The sequence below is a fragment of the Sminthopsis crassicaudata genome, chromosome 3 (genome assembly GCF_048593235.1).
Source record: "Sminthopsis crassicaudata isolate SCR6 chromosome 3, ASM4859323v1, whole genome shotgun sequence".
Classification (NCBI taxonomy): Eukaryota; Metazoa; Chordata; class Mammalia; order Dasyuromorphia; family Dasyuridae; genus Sminthopsis; species Sminthopsis crassicaudata.
Window position 1 is genome coordinate 636,815,524 of NC_133619.1, and position 19,212 is coordinate 636,834,735.

At 63.2% G+C, this 19,212-nt stretch overlaps 3 protein-coding genes across 4 annotated transcripts; 1 reads left to right on the forward strand and 2 right to left on the reverse strand.

Annotated features, from left to right (window-relative positions):
* The first annotated feature begins 546 nt into the window (after positions 1–546).
* On the forward strand, positions 547–5,905 carry NFKBID (NFKB inhibitor delta). Its single transcript, XM_074302580.1, has 13 exons — positions 547–658; positions 700–807; positions 2,608–2,708; positions 2,886–2,925; positions 3,028–3,245; positions 3,590–3,768; positions 3,870–3,975; positions 4,056–4,202; positions 4,385–4,436; positions 4,522–4,670; positions 4,802–4,918; positions 5,140–5,304; positions 5,506–5,905. Exons 1-13 carry the CDS (start codon positions 547–549, stop codon positions 5,557–5,559), a joined length of 1,548 nt encoding a protein of 515 aa, XP_074158681.1. The 3' UTR covers positions 5,560–5,905.
* A 747-nt stretch (positions 5,906–6,652) lies between these two features.
* Positions 6,653–12,946, reverse strand: APLP1 (amyloid beta precursor like protein 1). The gene is made up of 17 exons (XM_074302581.1): positions 12,649–12,946; positions 11,683–11,826; positions 11,327–11,453; positions 11,042–11,154; positions 10,544–10,677; positions 10,146–10,330; positions 9,756–9,886; positions 8,834–8,908; positions 8,574–8,717; positions 8,249–8,392; positions 7,975–8,099; positions 7,898–7,916; positions 7,799–7,829; positions 7,601–7,644; positions 7,420–7,482; positions 7,171–7,323; positions 6,653–7,069 (listed from the first exon to the last, which is right to left on the reverse strand). Exons 1-17 carry the CDS (start codon positions 12,775–12,777, stop codon positions 6,971–6,973), a joined length of 1,860 nt encoding a protein of 619 aa, XP_074158682.1. The 5' UTR covers positions 12,778–12,946; the 3' UTR covers positions 6,653–6,970.
* A 683-nt stretch (positions 12,947–13,629) lies between these two features.
* KIRREL2 (kirre like nephrin family adhesion molecule 2) lies at positions 13,630–19,007 on the reverse strand. 2 transcript variants are annotated; one of them, XM_074306704.1, is made up of 15 exons: positions 18,915–19,006; positions 18,412–18,561; positions 18,151–18,300; positions 17,754–17,914; positions 17,388–17,538; positions 17,161–17,266; positions 16,902–17,050; positions 16,538–16,665; positions 16,315–16,447; positions 16,129–16,229; positions 15,827–16,046; positions 15,503–15,610; positions 15,287–15,396; positions 15,098–15,181; positions 13,630–14,564 (listed from the first exon to the last, which is right to left on the reverse strand). In XM_074306704.1, the coding sequence occupies exons 1-15, from the start codon at positions 18,961–18,963 to the stop codon at positions 14,241–14,243; spliced, it is 2,124 nt and encodes a 707-aa protein (XP_074162805.1). In that variant the 5' UTR covers positions 18,964–19,006; the 3' UTR covers positions 13,630–14,240. The 2 variants fall into 2 exon arrangements, with proteins under 2 accessions (XP_074162805.1, XP_074162804.1); XM_074306703.1 differs by having other exon boundaries at positions 15,098–15,396; positions 18,915–19,007.
* Between the last annotated feature and the right edge of the window lie 205 nt (positions 19,008–19,212).

The window sequence follows — 19,212 nt, forward strand, 5'->3', positions numbered from 1 at the left end:
TAAAATGATCTAAAACCGTTTCAAAGGACTCACGATGAAAAATGCCATCCGAGTCTAGGCAGGGAAATGATGAACTCTGAGTGCAACTGAAATACCATTTCCTCATTTAATTTGTCTTGCTTTTTTTTGGGGGGGGGGCAATACGGTTAATATGGGGATACAGCTTGCATGATGTATGATTGCTATCAGTGGCTTGCTTTCTCCGTGGGGGGGAGGGAGGGAGAGAATTTGGAGCTCAAAATTGAAAGAGAAAATGTTTAAAATAATGAAATCGAAAATGTAGTTGGGAAAAAAATTTTTTTTTAATTTTTGTATTAAAGTTTTTAATCTACAAAACAAATGCATGGGTAATTGTTCCCACGTTGACCTTTGCAAAACCGATTTTTTTTTTTAATCGATAAAAATACGCTAGGTAAGTAGTCTCCCTGCGCCCAGCCCCCAGTCTGGCACACGTGTTCACCGAATCAGGAAGTACCCCGTGGCCCGAACCGAGCTGACAAACTCCCCAGAGGCCTTCCCGAAAAGGCCCGCGGCTCTCCGGGCCAAATGTCAGCCGGCCAGGGGATTCTAGCAGAGGCCGCCTGCGGCAGCCCCCGAAACCGCTTCGGCCTTTATGGGGCTCTCGAACTGGCGGGGCCGCCCCGAGGGCGGGCCGGGGGCGGGGCCGGGCCAGGATTTAAAGCGCCCGCGCGGGCCAAGTCGAGAATCGGGGAACGGCTCCGGCTCCCCGCTCAGAGAAGAGGCTGGCGCAGCGCCGAGGCCGGGGTGGCCCGGGGGCCCCGCCGCCCGCGCCCCGGAATTCTAAAGGTAAGCCCACGGACTGCGCGCTTGGCTCGGAGATGGGGCCGGGGAGTGGGGCCGGGGATGGGGCCCAGATGCCCGATGCCCAAGGGGCGTGAGGAATGGGGAGGCGGAGACCAGACTGTGCTGCCTTCGGGTCCGAGGAGCCGCGGGGGGGGGGGGCGGAGGAAGAAGATCCTGGGGGCCTCTGAGCTCCTGTCAGGTCCACGAGCATTTTATCCGGAGACCGGGACTCCAGAATCCAGGACCGCCGGACGAAGGCGGAGCCAGGTCACAGATTCCCGCGTCCCCGCGGGCAAAGCTGAGCGGGGCACTTGTTTTGGGGGGAGCGGGCGCTGGGGAAGGGGAAGGAGATCTGGGTCCTGAGTGATGGAGACACAGTGCCCCAATCCTGGAGGAGCGGAGGGCCTGGGAAAATAAGAGTGATAAAACAGCCCGCGGAACGGGAAGGTTAACGCCGGACAGAACTGGCCCCCGAAGGTCCGAGCGGGGGGCCTGGGACCCCCGGGCTGTGAGGGTCCGGGGATGAAGGGTGTCAGAACTCCCGGTTCGGGAGAGGCGGGGCTGGGGCAGGACCGGGGCATTCCTGGCTCTGGGGCAGAGCTGACAGAGGCGGGAGGGCTCCGAGGGTCAGAATGGGGGGGGGCGGACTTCTGGGTTCTCCCGGCCCTGGGACGGGGCGTGCCAGGGAGCCCTCTGGCCCTGGGACTTCCCCCGCCCCGGCCTTGGGGCCGAACAGGGATTTCCCTTCCGCGGGGATTCCGTGGTCACTGCGCTTGGCTGCCCTCCTCACCCCTCCCTTTGCGCTGGACACCTGGATCCCTGGGGAGGGCGGGTGGAAGATTCCCCTGCGCAGGGGTGACGGTGGCGTGACGTCATCGCGTTCTTTCCGGACTCCTTTCCGAAACCGCCCGCCTCCACTTTGACTCTTTCTCTGCCTGACTCCGGGGAGTCGGAGGGGAGGGGGCTGGGGCGCTGGTCTGCAGGTGCCGGGAAGGGCTGTTTCTGGATGCCTGAGCGCTCTGGGAGACCGGGACCGGAAGCCGCTTCCTGGATTCTCGAACTAGAAGTTCGCTAAAGGGGTCACCCGGGCCGCTCCGAATCTGAGGAAGCCGAAGCCCAGGCTTAGAAGCGCGGAATCCGGCCCCCGGCCCCAAACCCTTCCCGGGCGATCGCCGCAGGGCGGAGGCGGTTTCGTCTCGGGCTCGGCGCCAGACTGCGTGGTCCCTGACACTTTAATTAAAAGCGCTGGAACTGCTCTGAACTGAGCGGCAGTTTCCCTGAGATAAGGGCGGGGGGAGGGGGCTGAGAGGTTCGAAAGCTCTCGGGTGCAGACGCTACTCGGGGTCTCGGAGCGTCCGTCCCCGAGTTAGGGAGCGCTGAGGCTGCGGGAAGAGGGGGCTTTGGGTGCGCTGAAGCGAGAGATCGCGGGTCTCCAGAAAGGAGGCTCAAGGGGACCCCCTTTCGGGGGATGTCACCGACATCCCAGAGCAGGGGGCCCGATGGGTGGCGGGAGGCCAGCAGAAGCTGGATCCCCGGGCCGGGGGGGGGGCAGACAGCCGGACCCCGGGAGAGACTCCTGGGCTCTGGATAACGGTCCCGCCGCCTCCCCGGTTTCCAAGACGTGGGAGAGGATGGAGGGTCGGGAGGAAACTGCGGCGGGCGGCGCGGGTGGGGGGAGAGCCCCCGCTTGGGAAACACGGCCCCGGTTTTCCGAGGGAGGCCGGGAAGAAGGGGGAGGGGCCCCCTTGATCTCGGACTCCCGATAACCCTCTCCCGCGGGCTCTCCTGCCCCCACCCCCACAGTGGGCCGGGGCGAGCGCAGCCACTGCCCCTCTCAGACTGTGAAGAAACTGCTGGAGGCTCAAAGGCGGCGGAGGCAATCTGGCACCGGCTACCAGCCTCAGGTGAGAGACGCCAACCTACATTTCCCAGCAAGCCCAGCGGCCGCCGCCTGGCTTTGGGGCCTAATTCGGCCCCACGGTCTGCTGGGAGTTGTAGTCCCGCATCCCTCTCAGGACGGGGTGGGGGAGGAGGCAGCCTTCTCATTGAAACTGACTTTCACCTCTTCCTCCTCCAACCAGGGGCAGGTCCCCGCGATCCCTGCGAACGACGCCGAACCAGGTGAGTCTGAAAACCCGGACTCTACCCCACTTTCCAATCCCCGAGCATCCCTTTTCCAGCCCGCGGCCCCGAGCTTTGGGTCTGAGCCCTCCTCCTCCGCAGGTCTGGGCCCCTTCCCAGGGGCCCCGGAAGTCCAGGGGGCTGGCCTTGGGCCCCCGTCGGCCCCCCCAGCGCAGGCCCCGGGGTGGGACCTGGAGGCCAGTGCCTTGTACCCCGACTGCCGCTACCCCTGCGCAGCCTCTGCCGAAGCCTTCTTCAGCCCCGGCCTCTTCCCCCCCGCGGACCCCGGAGGGCTGGCTTCCTTCCCCGCGCTCCTGGAGGTGAGGCCCAGGGACCCTAGGGTGGGGGTGGGGGAAAGGAAGAGGGTTTCCCAGGCCCTGACGGAGCTCACTTCCCCCTCCCCATTTTAGCTCCGCCCACCAATGACCAAATTAAAATGCTTAGAAAAGAAAGGAGGAAATGGTGATTCACTTGGTGGAGTGAATGATTCATTTTAAGGAAAGATCAATCTTTTTATAGAAGGGCCGCATCTTCCATCCATGAAATCCCCCCTCCCCCACTTCCTCTCTAGATCTGGGTGTCCTGCTCCCCTCCCCCCTTTGGCTCTGGTTTTCAAGGCATTTCCCAAGCTGGCTATCTTGTTTCCTCCCCCTCCCAACCGCAGGGCCCTGTGGACGCCTCTGGACTGTATGGGGAGCCAAACCCGCCTCCAGCTGGCCCCTGGGGCATCCCGGCGCCCCCCCAGCTCCTGGCTGCACAGGGAGCTTCCCTGGACGCTGCCCGGGCCCAGGTTCATGCCCTCGGGCTGCAACGGCTGCTGACTCAGGATGAGGAGGGGGACACGTGAGTCTGGGCTGGGGGCTCCGGGGATTTGGAAGCCAGGAAAGAGGTGACCTTCAGCTCATCATCCTCTGCCCTCTGCCCTCTGCCCTCTGCCCTCTTAGGCTTCTTCACCTGTTTGCTGCCCAAGGTCTCCGATGGTCAGCCTACGCTGCGGCTGAGATGCTGCAGGGCTTCGGACAGCTGGACATCCGGGAACACCAGGGAAAGGTGAGGGGCTGGAGCCCTCAGGACAAAGGTCAGAGGTCCGTCTGCTCCAGGCTCACGTCCTGACTCCTTTCCCCCCACAGACACCCCTCCTTGTAGCCGCCACAGCCAACCAGCCACTGATTGTCCAGGACCTGTTAACCCTGGGAGCTGACCCCAACGCTACTGACCACCGTGGCCGAACCATCCTCCACCTGGCCGCCACCTACGGCCTGCCTGGGGTCCTCACGGTGAGAACGGCTCCCAGAGACCGGGGGACCAGCTGCCGGCATCCTAGGGACAGAAACTGGAGGGGGTCCTGAGTGGGCTGAGGGACCTAGATCTCAGAGAGAACAGGGGCTGAGGTCCCAGCTTTCAGGGCCCCTGTTGGGGGGAAACCCTGACCAAAACTGAGCCCCGCTTCTCTCCCCAGGCTGTGTTTAACTCAGGGATTCAGGTAGACTTGGAGACCAGGGACTTTGAGGGTGAGTCACATTGGCTGGGGGCGGGGGGCAGAGTAAAGTGTCCCCAGGACAGTCGGGACTTACTGGTTCCCATGGATTTCCCCAGGTCTCACCCCGCTCCACGCCGCTGTGCTTTCCCTTAACGAGGTCACCCAACAGCCAGCCTGCGGCCCCAGGACAATGACCGTCCCAGCACGGGACAGGCTGGCCTGTGTCCAGATGCTGTTACAGATGGGGGCTGACCACACCAGCCAGGTGGGCAGGGTCCCTGAGGAGATGGAGGGAGGTCCTGAGAATGGACCAAGTTGACCAAGAGCCTGAGCCCCAGAGGTTAGAGGTCAGAGGGCATCTTGGTTTCCTCGGCCCTCACTCCCCCCTTTCTCTAGGAATTCAAGAGCAATAAGACGGTTCTGCATCTGGCCGTCCAGGGAGCCAATCTTGCCCTGGTCCAGATGTTGCTGGACCTGCCCAGTGGGGATCCGAGGGCCTTTGTGAACATGAAGGTGGGTCCTGGGACTGAGAACTTGGGAGAAGGGACAGATATGAGGGGTGCAGCTCAGAGACGCCCTGGGGGAGGTGGAGAATGAGGATCCCTGGAGCTCGGGAGGGGTCCCTGCAGTCACTGGGAACCCTGTCCTGGAGCCCATTGCACCAGAGTGCTCAGCAGCGGCTGGAGAGACCGAGGCCTCTGAAAAGCTGCTTTCCTACTTGTCTCCCTAACCAGGCCCACGGGAACACAGCCTTGCACATGGCAGCCGCCCTGCCCCCAGGATTCCCCCAGGAGCCTATCATTCGGGGGCTCCTGGCAGCTGGGGCAGATCCCGCCCTGCGCAATCTGGAGAACGAGCAGCCGGCGCACCTGCTGTGCCCCGGACCAGCCTCCGAAGCAGTAAGGGCAGCCCCTTGGAGCTGTGCCCCTCTCTGTTTGCTTTTCCAATCCTGACCTAGACCTCCAACCTATCCCTCCACTCACCCCGAGCCCTGACCCAAACCTCTGATCTCTGACCCCTTATACCCATCATGCTGACCCCTGATCTCTGACTCCTTATACCCATCATGCCAACCGCCCACCTCTGACTTGTTTTCCCAGCTTCGGCAGCTGTTGAAGAGAAGCCGGCCCCCACCTCTGGCCTCCTCCACATAGGACTCGAGGCCCATTACTTGGACTGGTTCTTCAGTCCACATCTATTCAACCTTCCTGTCCCTGAGGGACAACCAAGCGTATGCTCATGTATGCAAACCCAGGATAATTTATTTGGATCCCTATCCAACGCTGACCTGCCCCCGTCCTGGGGAGTCTTACATTAAAACTCCCATGATGTCCGCTGACCCCGGGGGGAGGTGGCCTGGACAGGGAAGCTGGGGGAAGGGAGCTTGTGCTGATTTCTGTGAAATTGAAAGCCCCCCGACTTGTTTCTGTGAAACAGATTTAGCCCCAGACGTTCCATCCAACCTTCCGACCCTCTAATTAAAAATAATTTGGATCCTGAGTGTTTTTTTCCTGTCCTTAAGGTGGGGAATAAGTCAGAGAAGCATTGTGGTCTCTTGGGCACCTGGGTGTGAGAGAAGGGCCTTTTGGGGGCCTCCAGGGCGTCCCAGGGGACACTCAGACACAGTCTTCCCTCGAGGTATAGGTAGGGAAACTGAGGCGAAGAGCGCATGGAGCAAGTAACAGCGCTGAAGTTCCAGGGGCCCCAGGTTCCCAGCCCATGGGCCCGCCCCTGGCTCTGTAACTCGGGCCTGGGTCCTCTTCCAAAGGATGTCCTCATTCTTTCTGGGCAGCTGCAGCCTCTAAGCATTCTCCGGGCCCAAGCTGTCCCTCCAACAATGGGGGCCCTGGCTTCATGAAGGGCTGTGCCCTGATTTCTCCCCAACATCCTGCTTCCCCCCCCCTTGGTGGGAGACTCCGGGAATACTCCAGCCTTCCAGACCCAACTCGCATCCCTTCTGGGGGGCAGGTCGCACAGAAGCCTGGGCACCTGGGGGTAGGAGCAGGGGGAGGCAAAAGCTCTTAGGTAGGCCCCCTCCCTGGGCTTGTTCTTGTTTATAGGGGTGCATAGATCTCTACCCTCATATCCACCTGGCCAAAGGGAGGGGGGAGGGAATAAGCATTTATATGGCTCCAACTGTGTACTTTTGTGCCAGCCTTTACTGTACTTTAGATTGTCTCTGATAATTCTCATTTCCTGCTGCCCCCCCCATGCCCCAGCCCACATCTTGGCCAAGAGACAGGGCCATTGGATAGGGAAGGTTTATTGAGACATTAGTTTCACTGGGTCACAAGGTAGGAGACAGAGTGGGGGCCCTGGGTAGGGGAGGGCAGTTTATCTGCACCCAATTAACTTAGAAAATAAATTAGGGGAGGAGATGGGGTAGCCATGGGCTTAGGGACCTCTAAGGTCAGAGAGCAGGAGTTTCAGGGCCCCTGGGGTTGGAGATTTGGGGTTAAGGGTCCCCCAAAGACAGAAATTGGGGGCTTGGGGATCCTTCAGGGTCAGAGGTTGGGGGGCTTAGGATCCCTCAGCGTTAGGATTTGGGGGCTCAGGGGCTGGGGCTCAGGGCCGCTCCTCCAGGAACCGGTAGGTCGGGTTTTCATACCCATGTCTCTGCAGCTCCCGGAGCTGCTGCTCCTCCAGGCTCAGCATCGGGTCCACCTGGGGCCAGGGAGGGAATCGGGAGTCATGAAGGGCCTGAGCCCGGGGCCTCCCCAGTGACCTCCCAGGACGCCCCTCCCCCTCCCCGCAGACGGGCTCACCTCCACAACCCCGTGGCTGATGGCCCCGTAAGGCCGCCGCCTCCGGGCCACCAGCAGAGACAGGACCACGACGGCCGCCACGGCCACGGCCACGACCAGGAGCCCGGCCACGGCCCCGCGGGCCACCCCCGTCCCTGCCCCCATCCCCGGCTCCTGTGGGAGAAAGCAGCGTCACAGCCCGCCGGCCCCCGTCCGGGCCTGCGCACCCTCTCCCGCCTCTGCCAGCCGTCCCCGGCTCGCGCCGCTTACCAGCTCGTCCCTCTGGATCTCGGGGGAGCGGAACGGGAGGCCCCGGGGGATGGAGACGTTCACCTGGGGGGAGAAGGCACTCAGGGCTCCCCTCCTCCGGCCCGCCCCTCCCGAGCCCTGGCTCCCGCCCCTCGGAGAACCGGCCCCCGCCCCCTCAGGGATCCTTGTCCAGTCCCATCACCTTATGCTCCGGAAGCCGCTCAGCTCCATCCCGTTCCGTGAAGCCTGCACCCAGAAACCCCCACTTAGACGCCTCCAGCCGGGCCCGGCCCCGCCCCCAGCCCCTCCCCGGAGACCTCCTCCGACCCCCCCACCCCCGCCCCTCCCCGGACCCCCCCCCCCCAGGACCCCAGAGCAGACTTCACCTCCAGTCCCTCACCTTTAAGAGGCATCGTGGCACCCATGTCTGCCTCGGGGAGCGGGGAGGGGAGGGAGAGAGGAAGAGATTAGGGAAGGAGGCGGGGAATGTCTCCTTTGCCGGCCGGCCCCCTCCCGCCCTCCCCCAGCGGTCACCTTCTTCCGTGGCGGGGGGCAGGGGGGCGCCCCCATCCTCACGTCAGGGGGCGGGGCGGGTACCCACGGATTTGGGGCTGCAGCTCCCGGGCCAGGTGCGGGTTCTGCTCCAGCAGCCCCAGGCTCTGATTCATGCGCTCCTCGATCACCTGGAGGTGGGTCTGAACCTGGAGTTTGGAAAGGAGGGGCCGTAAATGGCGGGGGGCCTTGGAGGAGAAATCCCCGTGAGCAGGGAGCCCCGACACAGTGGCCAGCTGGGATCCGGAAGCAGAAGGTGGAGGGGGGGCTGGGAACGGGGGCTCCCCGCCCTCCCTACCTGGAAGCGCATCTGCTCTGCTTTCTCGGGGTCCACGGCGGCCACGTGCTGGTAGTGGCGGATGGTGTGTCTCTGTTCCTTCTGCTCGGCGCGCAGGTACCGTTTCAGGGCCTGGAGCACTCGCTCTGCCTGCGGGGGAGACCCAGGTGTCCAGCCCCACGGCCGCACGCCCGGGGATTCGGGGACACGCCCCTCACTCATGCTGGGCCCCCACATCAGGGTCCTCGGTCCCTCCATCCTCGCGGCCCCAAATCTGCAGCCTCCAAGTGCAGCCTCGGGAAGCCCGGAGTCCGGGCCCCGCCCCCTCACCTGGGGCTCGTCCCCCCTGCAGAGCTGCCAGGAAGCCTTCCAGGGCTGCTCGGCGCTGGTCGTTGATGAGGGCGATGACGCGGGCGGCGTGGGTCTCCACCAGCCGCTGCCGCTCCCCGGAGACCTGCTCCTCCAGCGTCTGCAGGATGGACTGGAAGTGCTGCGGGGGAAGGACGGCACAGGCTATGGGCCGCCGCCGAGGGTGGACGCCATGGCCACCGAGACCCTTCGCTGGGGCCCGCAAGGGTCCGCGAGGGGCGACCGGAGGGTGCTCACCTCGTTCAGAGCTTGCCGGTCGGCTTTAGGGAGGTTCCTGGCTTGATTGTCGGCCTCGGCCCATTCCCGCATGACCTGCCATGGGGGGGGGGAGTCACATCAGTCCCCCTAAACTGCCCCCTCCTCTCCCCAAAACTCCCCCCCCGGGGACTCGAGGAGCATTATCTTTTGGCCAGCCCTTCGAGGTGTTGGGGGGAACGCAGGGTTATCTGGGAGTTTTATGGGGCCCAGTGCGAATCACCACCTGGGCTGTTCCTTTTTTGTTGGCGTTTGTTTGCTCTTTTGTTTTCTTTCTCATTTCCCCCCCTTTTGACCTGATTTTTCTTGTGCAATATGATCATGGTGGAAACATGGAGAGAAGAACTGCACTTTAACATAGATTGGATCACTTGCCGTCTAGGGGAGGGCGGGAGGGAGAAAAATGTGGACCGCAAGGTTTCGCAAGCGTGAATGTTGAAAATTATGGATGTGTTTTGGAAATGAAAAGCTTAAAAAAATAAAACAAATGTCATGGGGCAGTCTGTGGGTAACTGGAAGTTCTGGGGCATTACTGGGCCCCTAGTGTTAGTGGGAATATGCAGGGCGTTAGGGTGATTTCGAAGAGGCAGGGATGTGGTTCACTTTATTAACCTATCATATTATAGGGAATACTGAGGTTACCAGCATCTCTGGGGTTCAAAGTAGGATGAAAGAGCCATTGATCCGCCCATTAAAGAAAGTACCTTAGGATTATTGGAGCAAAATTCTGGGTGTCCGTTGGCTATTGAGAGGTCCAGGAATTTTTTTTTTTTCTGGCTGAGATGATTGGGGTTAAGTGACTTGCCCAGGGTCACACAGCCAGGGTGCAGGGATTTTTAGAGGTCTGAGAAGGGAGTGTTTTTGGACAAAGGGGAACCCTGGGGCGGGTTCCAGGGGGACTCACCTCGTTAATCTGTCGCATCCGCCTTTCCTCCAGATCCATCTTAGCCCTCAGGAAGCCCGCATGCTCGCCACCCTCTCCTGGCATCCCAAAGTACACATCCACACCATCAGTGGGCCGGGCCGTCGGGCTCCCTGTGGGGTCCGAGAACAACTGAGCTGTAATAACCTCCCTTGGCGCTGCCGAGGCTACCGGGGCCACTGAGAACTAGAATCTCCCTCTGGGAGTCTGGACCCCAGAACACAGAGGCTTTTGTGGGTGGCCCAGCTGGAGCCTCCTCTCCTTCCTCCCAAAGGACTCTTGGTGCCAGCCTCAGTGAGAGCCAAGGCTTCTGGCCAACCTGACTCAGGCTCCGGGCACCTGGGAGGCCCAGGCTTTGGGGGCGGGTCTCACCTTTGCTGGCCCTGGAAGGGGGTTGGGTACTGGGGTGCTGGAGCCTCCTGGTTTCTCCCTCCCCATCTTCTTCGTCCTCCCCTGGGGGCTCCACAAAATAGTCATCCACTGTCTGTGGAAAGGACTCCTCTTCCTCTTCCTCTTCCTCCTCCCCTCCTGGGGACTGTGGCTGGGTGGGAGCATCACTGCAAAGATGGTGAGACCCCAGAACTGGCTGTGGTACCCACAAGCCTCCCATACCCAGTACCCACTTCCCAACTTTTGGGGACACAGGCCTCCCAGACTTCAACCTTCGGGCTCCCAGTCATTCAGCCCTCCCCCGCAGTTTTCTACCATCTGGCCTGCCAAGTTCCATCTGACAGGCTAGCCCTGGCCCTCCAGGAGACTCAGGGGCTCACCTGTGGGGGGTCTGTGGAGGTGTGGAGGTGCCTGGAGCCGGGCAGCAGACATACTCCACACCCCGAAATCGGTCTGTTCCACATGGGAGGAGCATCCCTGAGCCATGAAGAACCAGGCCCTCAGAGTGGCAAGCCTGAGGAAGAAACGAGGGAGGGCTTTGGGAGATGGAGTACCAGGGAGAGTGTGGGGCGAAGGGAGGTGGGGACCAGGGTCCCAAGGGTTAGGGAGATGGAACATTACACACTAGGATCCTAAGGAAGACAGGGCATGTATGTGTGACTACTAGGGCCTCTACCCTGAATGCCAGGGCCTCTACCCTGAAGGCCAGGACCTCTACTATGATACCTAGGGCCTCTACCCTGAATGCCAGGGCCTCTACTGCGAAGGCCAGGGCCTCTACCCTGAAGGCCAGGGCCTCTACTGTGAAGGCCAGGACCTCTACTATGATACCTAGGGCCTCTACCCTGAAGGCCAGGGTACCCGGGTTCCTGCCTCACCTCTTGAGCCTGATGGTGTCTATAGGCTGAGCCTTCACACTCATCCATCCTCTCCTGGTGCAGGAACTTGCAGCCCTCAGGAACCAAGAGGGCCTCACTCACGAATTCACCGGCTGTAGGGAGACACGGGCCGATAAACGAGCCCCTCCCCTCTTCCCAGCCAAAGGGGCCTCAGACGCCCACCTCAGGGACTGGGGGGTTTTGCCCCAAAGCTACTGCCCAGGTGTCTCCGACCCCGCCCCCATTTTCTCGGCGCCACTTGGGGTCAAGGCTTCCCCCACTCACGCAGGCAGTGATAGGGGATCACAACGTGGTGGGGGCATCTGCTCCCACGGGCACCCCCACACCAGCGCTCCATCGGAATGGGTCTCGAGGCTTCCTCCACGCGGCCGATCTGGAGGTCGGGGTACACCTGGCGTGGGAGAACAGGGGGGGGTTCCATGAGAAGGGAGCTCGCAGTTCTCCCGATCCCACCCAAATCCCCTCCCGAAGGCTCTTCCCAAATCCGAAGATTTCAGCTTTGCTCCCACGTACTCGCACGGCTCCACCCCTAATGGTCGCCTCCCTCCGCTGCCCTGGCCATCCTGAGCCCCTCCCCTTCAGACCCCCGGCTCGGCCCGGCCCCCTCAGGCCACGCCCACCTGTCTGCAATAAGCCAGCACGTGCTGCGGGTCTCGGAGGCAGCGGCGTGAGTGCTGGGGGTCGGGTTCCCAGCGGCCTGTGCGCAGGTCTCTGTGCAGGGTCAGCCGCCCGCAGAGCCCAGCCACCTGGGGGACCCCCGCGATCTGAAAAGCGCAGGAAGCACCGCAGGGTTGAGAGCGAAGAACCACAAGTCCGGGAGGCTGGCCCCGGCCCCCGGCCCCGCCCCCTCAGGGACCCAGGAGTCCCGACTCCGACATCTGAGATACGGGGCATCCGGACCCCCGGACCCCGCCCCCCTCGAGGACCCAGGCATCCGAGCCCCATCTCTAGTCCCCCCTCAGGGATCCAGGCCCCAGCCCCCGCTGCGGTGCAGATGGCGTTGCCAAGGCAACTGCTCCGGAGGGGATGGGGGTCGCCATGGAGACTGGGTCCCAGGTGAATCGCCTGGCATCACCGGCTGGTTACCGCGGAGACCGACCCTCCTTCCCGCTGCCGCACCCCGTCCTCCTCTGGCCCGCGGGGGCGGGGGGCGGCGCAGGCAGGGGTCTTTCTCTGCTCTTGTTCACTCCCCACCCCGTGACCCGGTTGCTTTGGTCCCCTGCGCCGCGATGCAAGGACCCAGGAGTCTAGGCCTCCAGCCCCTACCCCCCTCAAGGGCCTGCAAACGTCCTGATCCCACAACCCTTGCCCCCGTCGGGCTCTCGTGGGTTTTACGCGCCGATCTCTCCCCTCAAAGAGCGGGGTCCGGCTGGCGCAGGGCCGCGGGTGTCGGGGTCCCAGCCCTCCCCTCCCCTCCCGCCTCAGGCTCCAGACCCCCAACCCGTTCGGAGCCCCACCCCCCATTTCAACCGCAGCTTCTGGAGGACTGCAGAGCGAGAGTCGGGTGGGGTGGGATGTGGAGGGTGGGGGGGCGGCTTTGGGCGTCTGGATCCCCCCTCACCCGCAGCCGGGGGCGTGGGTCTCACCTCCCCGGGGCTAGGCGTCCCCCTGGATGAGCTCCCGGGCGCCGGGAGCAGCAGCAGCAAAAGCGGCGGCAGCAGCAGCGAACCGAGGCGGCGTCCGAGCCCGCGGGCCGCGGGGTTCGCCGACCCCATGTCCGGGCCGGGGCTGGGGCCCGAGCCCCCTTCTCTGTCTGCCCTGCCCGGCCCCGCAGCGAGCCCTGGGCCCGCGATCTCCTTCCTGGGCTCGGCCGGCCTGCCTTCTGGCTCCGCGGAGCTCGCCCTGCCCTTCCCCCAGCCCTTGGTGGGTCGCCCTCCTTTCACTCCTCCGGCCCCCTCCCCCGGGTTTCCCCGCCCAGGGCCCGCCGGTGACAGGAGCTCCCAGCACCGCCGCCGCCTCCTCCTGCTGCCGCCCCCCCCAGCCCCGGGCTGCGCCGGCGCCGCCAGCCCCGCCCCGGCCCCGCCTCCCCGGTCGGGACAATAGCGCGGGTGAGAGTGCTTGCCCTGCTGCGCGCGGTGGGCCCTGAGCCTCCTCCCGGAGCCCCCCACGCCCCGGAGATTCGAGCAGTGATGTCCGCAGCCCCTTGACCTTCAGGGGTCACCCGGCCCAGAGCCCCAGTCCCGGTCCGGCCTCCCTCCCTAGACAGGAGCGTTAGCACCGCACCATTACGGCATCTCCACTCCCCAGCCTGCGCTGCCTCGGAACGTGGGAAAACTGGGGAAGGGTCCCGAGCTGGGGCTGGGGCGCGGCCAGCTTCCCCTTGGACCTGCAAAGGTCAGTGTCTCTGGGGCTTTTTCAGACCCATGTGGGTCTGAAGGCTGGGGAGGGGGGGACCCTGAACCCTAGACCCCCCTCCTCATATCCACCCCAATAACCCACAGCTGAATGGGGGGGTACCCGGACGCCTGGGTCCGGAAGGGGGAGGCACGCTGGGATCCCGACGCCTGTGCCCCTGAACCTTCAGACGGGGCCCTCTGGGATGGTTGATTACAGAGATTTCTCATACACATTTTTCCATTTTTTTAATTAAACATAAATATTTAAACCCCACCATTCACTCATTTCCAGATTTGCATTTGCCTCAGCAATGGGGTCCTCCTAAGACATGTGACCCATACCCTCCTTCCCTGCATTAGGCTGGTGTGGCCACCAGAGCCCACCATCTTGGATCCCCGTGTCGGAAGCCATCTTGGCACAGTTTCCATGAGACTGCCATCTACCAGGCAATGGAGAGCCCTCGTTCTAGGTCCTTATACCATCACACATCTGCTTCCTGGGCAAGGCAGGCCTTCCCTCCCCCCCACATTGAAATCAAGTATCCTTGATTCCGCACTTGTCACTTCCCTGGCCCATCCTAGCCCATCTGCCACTTTGAGTTCTCTTGACTCAAGTGAACTGAGAGACCTGTTTACACTTGGGCCTTTTCCATTTGCTGAGCCAGGTGTCCATCAAAGTCAGGCTCCTCCTCCCCGCCCCCACATCCAGTCTTGGGTTGCTATTTTGAGGGGGAAAGAAATCTTCTTGGTTGCCCAACGATTAGACCCAAGAAAGGACTGGATCCTTTGCAGAGGCCTCCCATTGGCTGGAGTGGGTGACCAGCTGTCAGTCTGAGGGCAGGTCACACGTGGGTCTGGAGGCGCTGGTGGCCAGGAACAGGGATGACGGTGTAGGAGAAAGGCGAGGGCTCCGGGGCCGGGTCAGGGGTTCCGTAGGGCGTGGGTCTGACGTAGCTGGTGAAAGCTCGGGTGTACGGGGTGGTGAGGTAGCCCTCCCGAGGCCTGTAGCCACCACCGAGGTCTGGGGGGAATAAGGCCAGGTGAGGGGTCAGGTCATAGAACCCAGAGGCGGAAAAGACTGGAGATGCTGGAGAGGAGAACAGGGCGGCTCCAGGGTCCTGGCTCGCACTCACACCTCGAACCTTATAGTAGCCATTAGTGGGATCCTGGGGCAGATTTTTTAAAAAGGGAAAAAAAAAGGTGAAGGTTGAAGATGAGGAGCCAGAAATCCAAGGGAGACCAAGGGCCAGCGGGGGCACAAGGAGAGAGCTGTGAAGTATATAAGGGGGGGCACTCATGGGCAAGGCCCAAGCCAACCACCAGAGCCTCCCGACACCTTTTAGAGAGGCGGGAAGTCTCGCAGAGACAACGGGGAGACTGGGTGGTGGCGGATAGACCGAGAGAAGAAACCCGGGGGACCCAGACACAGGAGACGGAACCAGGAGGTCCCCCAACAGGTGGAGAAGCTTCTGGCTGGGGCTGCGAAATTGGGGGGGGCAGGGAAACCTTCGCACGTAGGAAGGGGGAGGGCACAGTGGCTGTGCCGGAACAAAGGAGACCCAGGGCTGACTGATAGGGTGAGGGGAGCCCAGACAAGGAAACGGGGAGCCGGGAGGTGACTGAGAGGACCCAGGAGGAGGAAGGCAGAAGTCAGACAGAGCCCAGGCTCCAGGCCCCGCCCCCAGCGAGCCCCGCCCACCTTGGACTCAGGCCCCGCCTCCTCGTCGCCCGAGAGGTCGCCGTGCTTGGGGTGGGAGGTGCCGGCGGACTCGCAGCTGGGGACCTGGGGGGAGGGGTCGGAGCTATCGGCGGGTGTCCGGGAGAGGTCCCCGGGCGCCGCCGCCGCCCACGCCGCCCCTTCCGGCCCCGCGCTAGCGGCGCTCCCTACCCGGCCGGGATCCCGGCTCCCTTCCTCTTCCTCGGGCGCCCGAGGGCTGGAACCGTCGCTGTCCGTGATTTGCACCAGGATGTCCCGCTTGGAGATCCTGGCCCCGGAGCCTGAGGGGGGGAGAAGGCGGAGTTCGAGGGCGGCATCCCAGAAACTGGGGGGCCCCGAGCGGGCGGAGGCGGGGCTGGGCCTGGGGGCGGCGGCGGCTGCACTGACCTCGGCCTCGGCGCCAGCAGCAGTGGGCGCCCCCCGCGATCAGCAGCAGCAGCAAGGCGGCGGCCGCTGCAGCCACTCCGGCCACGATGCGCACCAGGGGCAGTGGGTCTGGGAGGGACACAGAGGTCAAAGGAGTTAGCGGAAAGTGTGGGGACCCCGGGGGACCCGGCTCGGTTTGGAGGGGCAAGAAGCCTGGCCGAGGTGGGGTGCGAGGGACGGTCCTGGGAGTTCAGGGGGCGTCCCGGGGAGTGGTCAGGGAGATCTGCAGGGATGTGGGCGGCCCGGGCCGGGGGGACGTGGAGAGTCGGGGGCCTCCGTGCTCACCACTGCGGGTCAGCCCAGCCCGGGCTCCGGCCTCGCCCAGGCGGTTGCGAGCGCTGCAGTTGAAGTCCCGGATGAAGTCCGGTTCCCGAGTCCCCGAGATGTGCAGCACCGAGACCAGCCCCCGGCGGCCACCGCGCGGGGCCCCTGGGGCGGGAAAGGTCTCCACGAGGAAACGGCCTCGAGCTCCCGAGGCCAGGGCGCCCTCGCCCCAGGACCAGACCTGGGCGGGAAGACGGAGAGCTAGGGAGGGATCGGAGCTGGGGGGAGGGGCGAGGTTCTTCAGGGAAGAGGGGGAACCTTACCACGGCGTCGGGGGCTGGAGAGCCGAGCACTAAACACTCCAGCCGGGCAGGGGCTCCCAGGGCAGCCGGGGGCGAATGCAGGGCAGTCACTGCGGGGGGTCCTGGCAGGATTCAACAGCCAATCAGAGACGGCCCTCGCCCTGGCCCATCCCCTCCCTTCCTCCTGCCCCCCAGACCTCTGCTCACCATGCACAGTCAGTGTTGCCTCCCCCAGGCCGCCCCCCACTCCTGAGGGGCCTGGCTCCGCTCGGCACTCATAGCTTCCTGCATCCCCCGGTCCCACAGCCGCCAGACGCAACGTGGGCCCCGAGCCCAGGATCTGGGGGAGCATGGGGAAAGAGCCATTAGGGGACATGGCAAGGAGGGAAAAGAGCTCAACGAGCCCCTCCCCCCAGCCCCAGTCCATTACCTTAGTCCCTCCGTGGCGGGTCCAGGTCACTCTAGGGGGCGGGTTCCCCTTCCAGGTGCAGGTAAAAGAGGCGTCTTCCCCCACATCCACTGCCAGTGACTCAGGCGGAGAGAGGAGGAGGGGGCCGACTGAAGGTGAAAGAGGCTGTCAATGGGACTCGGGCACCCAGACCTCCCAACCTCCCCCTCCCCCTCCCGGGCACTGGACTAACCCCCTCCTCCTTCTGCAGGTTTCAAGGCATCACAAGTACCCACGTCCTATCAGCCAGGGGACCAAGGCCCTGAGACTTCCCAAGGCCTGCGGGAACCCGGCCATTGCCTGCCCAGCTTCTTTAGAGATTCCCCCCCAAGAGCCCCCCACTGACACTGCACATCCAGCGCTGTGCTCCGGTTGGTACTGCCCACGGCGTTGGTCACCTCGCAGGACACAGGTTCGGTCAGGAAGGAAGCATCAGCTTTCGCCTCCAACAGAGGCCCCCGAGCGCCGGGAAGCACAGATCCCCCCTTTGCCCACCTGGGGGGGGTAGGAAGGATCAACACTGGAGTCTCAAGCATGGGGGGAGAGGGGATGGAGTCCTGGGACGGTCCCATCTCTGGGGGCTGGGAGTATCTGCAGGGGCTCACCTGTAGCCAGTGACTGGGGGATGGGCTGTTGCTCTGCACAGAAAAGTGACTTTCCCGCCCTCAGGCACTGTCTGTGGCTCGGCAGACAGAGTCACCACTGGGGGATCTAGGAGATGGGAAGGGATTGAAGTCAGAGTAAAGAAGGCCCTACCCAGCATCCTTTTCCCCAATCTGCTCTCTTATCGTCTGAGTGCCCTGCAGAAGCCAGAAGTCCAGCTCTCACTCACACTGCAGGCTGAGGGTGACTTCAGTCTGTCTGCCCCTGGGCAGGGCTGGGCTCCGGGCCTGGCAGATGAAGGAGGCACCGTCATCCCTGGCAGAGGGGGTGATTGAGACAGAGCTCTCTGCTGCTCCCAAGTTCCCGCTGGCCAGCAGGGTCTGGAGGGATGTGGGAGAAAGGATTAGGGGTAGTTGACCTCTCTGACCCTCGTTGAGGGGATGGCTTAGTTTATTTCTGGTTGGTCCCCCTGGTCCCTCCTCTGCTCCTTCTCACCATTACCTCCAAACTTTTACAAAGGTCTCTAGGAAATTATTTTCTATTCTCTGTCCTCCCTATGCTGTGAAGTAAGAGACGCCCCAGATTATACTCTGACCTGGCTGTAACTGGCTCCCTCCAGACGAACACCATCCCGAAACCAGAGCAGCTCAGGGATGGGGCGAGCGCCACCTCGGGTCCGGCAGGTCAGGTTCCCAGGAACCCCAGCAACCAGAGCCACGGTTGGAGCCCCTAGCACCTCGGGGGCTTCTGGGGGAACTGAGGACAGAAGAACCGTGAACCTCCAGGCCTCCTTATCTCAGCAGACACCCCAGCCTCTGCCTAGCAAGATCAGGAATAGTCGGGGACAGTGGAGGCAGAAACTATGAAGTGACATATGGGGTGGGGGGGGTCCTTGAGTCCCTCAGGCTAAACACAGGAATTATGGGTGGGGGGGGACATCTGAGTGGGGCCAAATGCCCGTGTCCCAGCTGGACAAGGGAGGCAGGAATTACCGAGGACTTGGAGCCGAGCCGGCCGGGAGCGAAGGGCAGCCTGGGTAGCCTGGCACTCATAGGAGGCTTCATCCCCAAGCTCAGCGGGCCCAATGTGCAGATCGTGGTGGCCCCCGGCCCTGTCTCCTGCTATCCAGTAACGGGACCACCCTGGGGACGGCACAAGGGGCGGGTTCAGATGTGGAAATCCCAGCCCAGGCTTCCGTTATCTCCCTCCAGGAGAAGTTCCAGCCCCTAAAACCACTCCAGGGTGGGGCTCACCAGGCAGATCCCGTTCACCCCCTAGGGCTAAGCCGTCCTTTGTCCATTGAACCAAACCGTGGTAGCCGCTGAGCGCGCAGGGGAGGACGGCCTCCTCCCCCAGGACAACCTCGAGGTCCTCGGGCTGCTGTGTGAAGTGGGGAGCGTGGCCTGGCGTGGGGGAGAGGGAGTCAGAGCTCGGGGAAGCTGAGAGACCCTCGTCCCCAGGGCAGGGGTGGGGGCAGCTGGGATCCTCCCGCCCGCAGCTTCCTTTGTCCCCAGTCTCCCTGTCGAGCTTCGGGACGGTGACACAATTCCAGCCCATCAGGACTTAGGCGTCCTGGAATCCTGGCAGCCCGAGGCCACGAGGCTCGTTTCTGTCCTTCCCTCCCCAGCCTCGCTCTGAGGGTCTCTCCCACCCCACCAGAGGGGAAAGAACATACGGGGAAACTGAGGCACTGTCGTCCCCCCCGCCAAGCTCCCAAGAGCCTTTGCCCACTATCTCTTTCCGTCCCATCCCGTACCTGCGCTGCAGCCGAGGAGGAAGAGGAGAAGCAGGTGCACTGAAAACATCTTCGTGTTCTCGAGCCCCCCCTCAAGTCCTCAAACTTTCTGAGTTACTCGCAGCCCCCCCCGGACGCGCGGCCGCCCCCGCACCTGCTCACTCTGCCCCCCCAGGACCCCCCAGGCGGACTCGGTGACCCCCTCAGGCTCACGCGCGGGGTAGCTCGGCTCTGCGCTTCCTCTTCCCGAGCTCTCGGCTTGCCTGACGCTCAGCAAGTCCCGGGGGGCCGGGCCTGGCTACACACTTAGGCAGCCCTC

Coding starts and splice junctions, on each gene's coding strand:
- KIRREL2 (XM_074306703.1), bottom strand. CDS start 18,963: ATGTTTTCAGTGCACCTGCTTCTCCTCTTCCTCCTCGGCTGCAGCGCA. Junction 18,562..18,914: donor CCTCCTCGGCTGCAGCGCAG/GTACGGGATGGG, acceptor CCCCCACGCCAG/GCCACGCTCCCCACTTCACA. Junction 14,565..15,097: donor AGGCGGGGCCTGAGTCCAAG/GTGGGCGGGGCT, acceptor AATCTGCCCCAG/GATCCCACTAATGGCTACTA.
- APLP1 (XM_074302581.1), bottom strand. CDS start 12,777: ATGGGGTCGGCGAACCCCGCGGCCCGCGGGCTCGGACGCCGCCTCGGT. Junction 11,454..11,682: donor TGCTGGCTTATTGCAGACAG/GTGGGCGTGGCC, acceptor CTCCCACGCCAG/GTGTACCCCGACCTCCAGAT. Junction 10,331..10,543: donor CCTCCACAGACCCCCCACAG/GTGAGCCCCTGA, acceptor CCATCTTTGCAG/TGATGCTCCCACCCAGCCAC.
- NFKBID (XM_074302580.1), top strand. CDS start 547: ATGTCAGCCGGCCAGGGGATTCTAGCAGAGGCCGCCTGCGGCAGCCCC. Junction 3,769..3,869: donor CAGGATGAGGAGGGGGACAC/GTGAGTCTGGGC, acceptor CTGCCCTCTTAG/GCTTCTTCACCTGTTTGCTG. Junction 4,437..4,521: donor GGAGACCAGGGACTTTGAGG/GTGAGTCACATT, acceptor GGATTTCCCCAG/GTCTCACCCCGCTCCACGCC.